The 8,181-nt window shown below is 38.6% G+C and overlaps 1 protein-coding gene across 6 annotated transcripts in view; it reads right to left on the bottom strand.

Annotated features, from left to right (window-relative positions):
- Positions 1 to 1,561: 1,561 nt before the first annotated feature.
- The window catches only part of LOC127944967 (agrin), a 228,413-nt gene continuing 221,793 nt past the window's right edge, over positions 1,562 to 8,181 (bottom strand). For 4 of the 6 annotated variants that reach the window (XM_052541409.1, XM_052541412.1, XM_052541410.1 and 1 more), the window contains 3 exons: positions 5,967 to 6,191; positions 5,763 to 5,866; positions 1,562 to 4,042 (listed from right to left, as the gene is read on the bottom strand). In XM_052541409.1, coding sequence (XP_052397369.1) covers positions 3,885 to 4,042; positions 5,763 to 5,866; positions 5,967 to 6,191 — 487 coding nt within the window. In that variant the 3' untranslated portion in view covers positions 1,562 to 3,884. Of the gene's footprint in view, positions 4,043 to 5,762; positions 5,867 to 5,966; positions 6,192 to 8,124; positions 8,177 to 8,181 lie in introns of those variants that run through there. The other 2 variants (XM_052541408.1, XM_052541413.1) reach the window with 2 other exon arrangements.

Genomic DNA, 8,181 nt, shown 5'->3' with positions numbered 1-8,181 from the left:
AGATTAATCTGCTGGGGGACGTGGTTATGCAATTATCTGAAATGCAGGGCTTTATATATGGATTTCTCTCTCTAGACAGTGAGTCTTTCTTTTCTGTGCAGTGTATAGAGCCAATGCAAACAACGTGTCTCAAATTTTAGACCTGAGGACAGTTCACAATGTTTTATATATTATGGATGCCCATTTCTTGCCACATAAAACAGAAAATATGCTTTGGTAAATCACAATTATGAGTTATGACAAAAATTCTAATTAATTATAAATATGTTATGTCAAAATTAGGATTTTTCATCTCATAATTTAGACGTTTTAAGTCATATGATCCATTATGTTATATTGATGTCATATTTATTTATATGTATAGTATGTACTGTATATTTACTGAATCAATTTCTCAGCTGATTCATTCAAAAACACTGATTCATTCAGGAGTTAAACAAGTGACAGTGTTTATGAGCGAGTCATTGACTCATACACTTGATGATTCATTCAAAACCGGGATGCATTTAGTAACAAAATAAGTGTCTTGAGCAGTGGTTGCTTATTATGTGGTTGACTTTGTTTTTGTGTGAAGGAAATCACTCACTATAGGAAGAGCCAATGCTGTTGACAAGCTCTGTTCCAAGACGCCCCTTGACCTTATAGACCGGGGACTCTTAAGTCCAAACTAAAACCCCATGCATGAGGAGGAACAATAGGAGCCACAGATCATCTGATGAAGCCAGACAGCTGAAGCCTTACACGCAGTAAAAGCCTCTTTATTGCACCGCTGTGAGCATGTGTACTGAAACCTTCGAGTACCCCAAGTACCAGAGTTCTTTGACAAGATCTGTTTCTCTAACATCTCCAGGCAACCCTGAGCTTGTCATGTCTGATGACATTTTATATCCCCTTAGGAGCATAACTGTTACATAAATGAATAATACACTATCCCTCTGATAAATTTAGATTACTGTAAGCAAACCTTATAATATGCTTATTTTATTGTTATTTCAGGGCTTCAATATTATAGCAAGGATAGCTAAATAAATAGTCTAATAAACTTTTAAAATGAGAAACACTTCAGAAACATTCCATATATTGTTGACATAAAAGGCTGTGCATATAATCAAAAAAAATCATTTATCATCTGGTATTATGGTCTATTCTAATATTGGCCCAATGCATTTTCCATTTTATTTATGCATGTTAAGATGGCCAGTTTTGCTATTCAGCCTTCATCAGGGTAATGATTTTGCATGTTATTGGGCTTATGAAGTGATACATCCGATGTTTAAATATATAGGCATTTTTTTGTTGACTAACAATTACACTTAAACATACAATATAGTAGATAGACACTGCTATATAAATAAATAAATGTATATGAAAATGTATTAAAATAGAGCAGTTATTTTAAATTTTTATATTTCACAATGGTGCTGTTTTACTTTATATATATATATATATATATATATATATATATATATATAAAACATACAAATAAAACAAAACAAAATCTTACCAATCCCAAACATCTGATCTGTAATATAATATACAATAACACTATAGGGAGACTCTGGGAACTGGAGGGATTTATTCACAGACATTATCAGGAGTACAGAAAGTCAGGTCAGTTTGTTTTACATTTTATTTTATGGTGGTTGGAACACAAGACACGAGTAATAAAGTTAGTAATGGTAAGATCATGCCTTTCATTCTGTGCATTCACAGCCAATCAGATCTAGTTCAATCAATCAATCAATCAATCAATCAATCAAAACAGTAGTTTACAAATGCCAGACTGAGAATCCTTTTAAAGACATAAATAATATACTGAAAATAGTATTTGTACAGTAAACAGTATTTTTGTAGAGCCCAGGACCACTATTATTGAGGCCGTCTGGAAATTCTCATAAGCATTGTTAATATAATTATTAACATTTATGAATTAATTTACATAATGGGAATGAGGCGTATATACTGGCTAAAGTGAGAGCACAGAACAATATGGAAAGGAACTTTTGTCACCGATGAACGGCGAATGATTTTAAGGCATTTCTCAGTTTCCATTCACAAAGCAGATTTCCTCACCATGAGCCTCATCCCTTGAGAGCAAAGCTACGTGAGGAGGATGTCAAAAAATAACTCTGATTAATATAAAAGTGATCCAAAAATCTAGTCCGCTGGAAAAATTCAGGATGGTCCATACAGCTCGTGCAGTAACAAAGGGCTCCCGGTCTCAGTCTGGAACACTGGACATCCCCAGATCGATGTTCCCCAATCCTCCACCCTGCTCTCAGACTCGCTTCCAGTGTATAATACTAAAACAAAACCTCAGTAACAAATTTACACTTGAAAAATCACAGGGATGTACATGATAGCGATTATGATCTTGCATGTTCCAGGGTTTGTTAAAAAATGTAAAATAAAATTACAAAAAAAATAATCATTAAAAAACAAAAAAACACTTGGTGATTCTTCACCTTGAACAGGCATATTTTTAGTGGAATACTGCAAAGCATCTGGCATCAAACTCATATTTCTTACACAGAAACAGCACCACAGCATTGCATTTGTCTTGGGATTTTGACTTGACTTAAACCCATGCATTACTATTTTAATTGGTTACCACTGAACATGAACAGCTGTTATGGGGGCCATGGTCTTAGGGATGCAAGGAGTCTACATACTGTACATCATCCCTTTTTTATAGCAAGTGCTGGCAGCATTTTAAAGCGACATTTTCAAATGACATACGATTAAAAAAAAAAGAAGCAGTGAATACATGATTTTTGTTCGATGACGGAACATGCCAAGGATGTCAATGCTGTTTTAGTCCATCTGATGTGTTTTGAGTCCCTCATCTCTTCCTGTGTTACAGCGCCTCCCAATGTTGAGTTTTTGCAACAACCATTTTTTCCGAACACACACACACTCGCAAACACAAGAAGTCCAGATAGACATATAGCAGATATAATATATATATATATATAAAAATTTCAGTATCTCTCAACTTGAATGTTCATATGTCGAGATTGCAATGTAGTCAGCTACATTTCTGCCCTGAATGGAATGATGAAGATCAAGAAAACCAATGCAAAATCAACTCAACACTTAAAAAGATGCATGCAACAAATGGTCATATAGTATATTTATATGTATATATTATATATGTGTAATTGCTCTTTAGATATGCACAACACATGAGACGAATGACTGCAACAAAAATAGCATCTTCAAAATTCACAGTCTCATGTATTTCATTACTATTTATTACATCTCACAGGTCAATGATTTTTGCATGAAAAAAAAAACAAACAAACAAACTAGTGAATTTTGAGGAATGCTAAATGTTACGTCAGCTACTAACAGTTCAGGATTCAAAAGCTCCAAGTTCTTCAAGCTTTCGCCCTTGTTAGTGGTATCATAAATGAGGAATATCGTATATAGTCTTGCTCAGTGTATTTAACAGTTGCTGTGGCGTTGATAAAGCAGAAAGTCATTTTTTTTAGACCTTTTTTAAATGTAGTAATGGGCCACAGCAGTTCTTCAGAGGAATGTATGATGACTGCTGGGCAGCAAGCGAGAGAAGGCAATCCAGACGGCAAACAGCACCAACCTCATCTGCCACTGTTCAAGTAATGAGCAAGTACATGTTCTGCTGTTTGTCATAGGAACAGGACAGATGTAATACCACTTTTTGCTTGTCTTGTGACACCATGTTCGCTGACTGGTGACATGATTATGGTTGGACGCAATGACGGGGGAACAAAGAAAACAAAATAAAATTATAATTAAAATAATGTAATTTTTTCCAATATGAAAGTCAAAGAAAATTATACAAAAATATAGAAAAATAATTACAGCAGTAGACATGGTGTTGGGAGGAACACTGTGCCAGACTATTTGGCAGAACAGTGTAATATTTTGGGACTGTTTAAGGCGTCCTCAACCAGATGTAGTTGCACCCCGTCGACTATCATGTCTTTCACGCAGCCGACAAAGCCAGTGCTGTAAGCTTTGGGCAACCGGCGAGCTACGGACAGCTCCTCCAGACCTCCTGAAGATGAGAGGAATGGACAAGATCAGATCAAGTGTACATGATATACTGCACAGCACTTTATGTTCACACAATAAACCTGAATAAAACATTCTATTAGTAGTGTGCATCACAAAATTGGTATAAAAAGCCATCTAATCACTTAAAACTCTCAAGAGGTTGTAAGAAATGCATGCCATCACATTGGATATAAGACGATGATACTTTTTTATTTTTCAGAAATACGGCTCTTCTATGATGAGCATGTTTTTTTTTCATTTCTGATTAATTTTATATTATGTGTTATATTTTTGGGGGCATAAAGTAAAAAATGTCAGGGTGATACACCTATCCTGATTTGTAAAATGGAGCATAAAGACTCATTAAAATAATAAAATTTTAGCAAGAAAAACTTTAGCGAGACACACACACACACACACACTTTTTCTTGTGAATTAATAATTCACCATATTTATAAGTAATGCTTTTAATCTCAATTTTTTAAGATGGGTATATGCTTTTATCTTTAACTTGTTGATTACTCCCTTTGCAATTTTAAGAGGCATCAAATGAATAATTTTCTTTAAAATTCTATAAAAAGTTTTCAAAACCTTATGAAACCAACATGAACACGAAGTACACAAAGAACTTAAAAAAATGTCTTTTCAACAAGATATTACAAATGTTTACAATTACAACAATCTTTTCTTTTTTACCACGAACACTTGTACTGTACAGCATATGTCAGCTGAACTATAGTATGACCTGTAGCTTGCCTGCATGGTGGGTAATATCTGAGTGTAACCTGAGAAATAACACACCATGAAGGCAAACCATAGCATTATACATTATTAAAGGCTGATGAAGTCTGTGGCTTATGGAAACTTTGAGTAGAAGACTGTTAAAAACGTAATCACGCATGAGACAGACACTGAAGGTGTAAGGTGGGGGTGTCAGAATGAGACACAATAGAGACAACTACACTCAGGAACAGCTGAGAAGATCAAACAGTGTTTTTGTGAGGCCAGGCTCTGGGGACGTTCCCTGACAGCTTTCTGGGCAAGAGTTACGCTCGCCTCCCTCGGGGACCTGACACTGTTGAAAGTCAAGCACTGTCTCCTGCTCTTGAGCACGGCGAAAAAGGTCTCCCCGTTACAGTTCGCTCACGTTTCACCCAGTTCTCTCTCTTCCTTTCACCTCCCCACGTGCTTCCCCTTTAATCGGATTGTGCGCTTGCAACGGTAGAATCGACAGGGCTAATTTCAAGTGAATTACATCTGAATAAGTAAATAAATAATGACATTTGAAAGAAGGGATTTTCGGAGGGGGCTCTTGATGTTCTGGCTGTCTGAGGATAATGTATTCTAGCCACCGGCTGGCCTGTGCTCTACTGGCTGGCCTGTGCTGAAATACTTTACGCAACCTTAAAATGGAATAAATCAGCCCTTTTAAGTTTGTCAAAAGAGAAAGAAAAGACAAACACTGAGACATTAGGGTTTTTAAAACACCCTATAGTAAAGACTCATTCTGGATTTATTAATTAAACATAATTAGGTAATATTGAGTGATGCTCAGGGGTAACAAGAGATGTAGCTCATCAAAAGCACTCATGTTGGGGGAAGATCCCATTAGATTTCACAAGCGAAGGTGGGACTGTTGATGTTCGGTGTGTCGGAGCAGGTTTATGTATATGGTTTGTAAATGAACCACGATTGTGCAAAGCGGCCTAAGATGGACTTACCCAACCAGAGAGCGCCGTCTGTGTCCAGCTGTGTGGCAGCCAAGGGTGATGACCCAGTGACAGCTGCCTCATTACCAACCTGCAGCGAGCCATCTCTGAGCGCTCTGTGGAGAATAGACAATTGTCGTCAACATGCCACTATTATTGGCCTTGGCAAGTATAAAAATTCCTTACTATTGGGGCAATGATAGAATAATGTTTTACCTGTTGGCCTTGATTCGTATCCAGCGGTTGATGTTGACCCGTACAGAAGAGCGCAACACCACAGGCTTGGAGCCGAGGTCATAGGTCATCTGCACACGGCCGTCTACAATGGCGAGGGCGATGTAGTCGGAGCGTTCCACACCCTTTCCACTCCACAAAATCAGACCATGAGTAGCCTCAGTCCTGATGCTCAGTTCAAATTTATTCACCAGCAGGGCCTTCTCACTAGATCAAAGAGAGACAGGAAATGCTGTCACGAATCCACTGCCATTTCAGAGATGCCACGGGACGTGTATGTGACCCTAACTCACCTGCTATTTTATCAACAACAGTGATGCAATTATGAGTGAAAACGTAACTTTGATACAGTCAAAGCCCCAGTAAGGGTTTGATAAACTAATGAACAGACTGAACAGATGTGGTCTGTATGACACTAGGTAAACTAGGCCACGCTGATGGGGGAAGGGCCTTTCAAACACGTGTATGTGTGAGAGGGCTGGTGACACACTTTAGGTTATCTCCAAGTTAACACTTCCTAATTTGCCTTCAAGCTCTAGATTTTCTCTTCCTGTGCAGGAAGCGCTAAGGAAGGAAGCTCATATCAGCTGCCGTCTGATCTGTGTTTTGATCTGGTTCCCTGGATGCAGCACTCCCTTGTAAGGCATCGAGAAAGTGACATCTGCCCGTCCTCAGGGAGGACGGTGTCACTCCGAGCGAGCTATTGTTCAGGTCAACGGGGAGTCGGTTTAATCTAACACACCTCGCATTCTGCCCCTTTGCTAGTACCCACAGATACGCCACCAAAAACAAAAGCAGCTATTTTTACAACAATTCCTTTGTTCTCAGCGGTGTACCTGCAGTTGTGGCATCAAGAGAGCCATTATTTGAGAACGTGAGGGCATTTGTGAGACAGAATAGCAAGTGTGTGGGGGCTTGTTTGCTAAATCAGATAACGTGTAAACAGGAGAAAGACAAGTGACAACACGAATAAAAACACAGACAAGACAAAGACAAAACGGAGAGGAACAAGACAACGGACACGGTACACAGAAGAAAAGAAAGCAGATGGCGCCTGCACTCGCATCTTCACGCCACAGTGCAGCAAATAGAGACACTTTCTCTATGGGTGTGCAAACTGTGATATCACTGATGATGTTTATTTGTGAGCTTGTTCGTACAGAATTTGTGTTTCCTTTCAAAGATTGGGTGAATAAATAAACCGTTGGTGCATTTTTTTTTTTCCCGAGAATTTAACCTAGGAGGAGTCCAGTCAAACAATACGTGCTGTCTTGAGGAACATTTAATCTGAAAACAGGCGTAAAATCAGACGCTCTGCCCGACTGACAAGTCAAATTTCAAATCCCAATATTAGCAGCTCTACTTACGACTTGAGAATTGGAAATAACACATCTTAATTTGTTTGATTAAAAAGACAGATTTTCATTACGCTAATGCAGTTGATGAGCCTTTGACGGTGCAAAGCTGAATAATTATTTGCTGTAATTGAATTCTTTCCCGGTGAGACTCATGTAATGTGCTGACTGGACTCTTTCCATAGGCCTTCCCTTTGCACGGCCCCAGACCAGAGCTTCGGCATCAGGGCAGCTCTCTGTGATTATACACCACTCAGCTGAGCTTATTATTGCTCATGTCCCAATAGGATCTCAAGTATCTAGAACATTTTAATGTTCTAGATGCTTGAGATCCTAATGGGAGGTGAGCAACAAAACTGCTTTGAGTATTTTGCTTTTAAAAAAAATCTCAGAAGCAGCTGCTTTCATAATAGGGTGGTGCATCATTTTTTCATAGTTGAAGTGATCAGAGTGGTTTATGCTGTCCACCTATAGGGGGCAGTGGCTCACATGGGAATAGTCAGTACATGTCTCTAATATTTTTAGCAGGTCCACAAAGAATCTGCAGTCACAGAACTCAAGCTTTTTTTGTGTGCATTGGCACCTTTGTTCTGTATGTGTATGTGTCTATATGTGTTGTCAGTTGTACTCCACATATTCTATTTAGGCTTGTGTATTAGACAAATGAACATATTTGAGACATGATTTCAGAGTGCAAGCTGCGACATGCTACCTGACAAAAGCCCTGGCCTTTAGCCTCTGCAGGGTGGCTGAGTGTTGGAGGACGGCGTGCCATTAGAAACAGTTCAGAAAGAGGGGACTCACCTCTGGTCAGATGGGTTCTCCAGTGACTCAGGGCTTAG

This window comes from Carassius gibelio, chromosome A23 (genome assembly GCF_023724105.1).
Source record: "Carassius gibelio isolate Cgi1373 ecotype wild population from Czech Republic chromosome A23, carGib1.2-hapl.c, whole genome shotgun sequence".
Classification (NCBI taxonomy): Eukaryota; Metazoa; Chordata; class Actinopteri; order Cypriniformes; family Cyprinidae; genus Carassius; species Carassius gibelio.
This window is presented reverse-complemented; position numbering and strand designations above follow the sequence as displayed.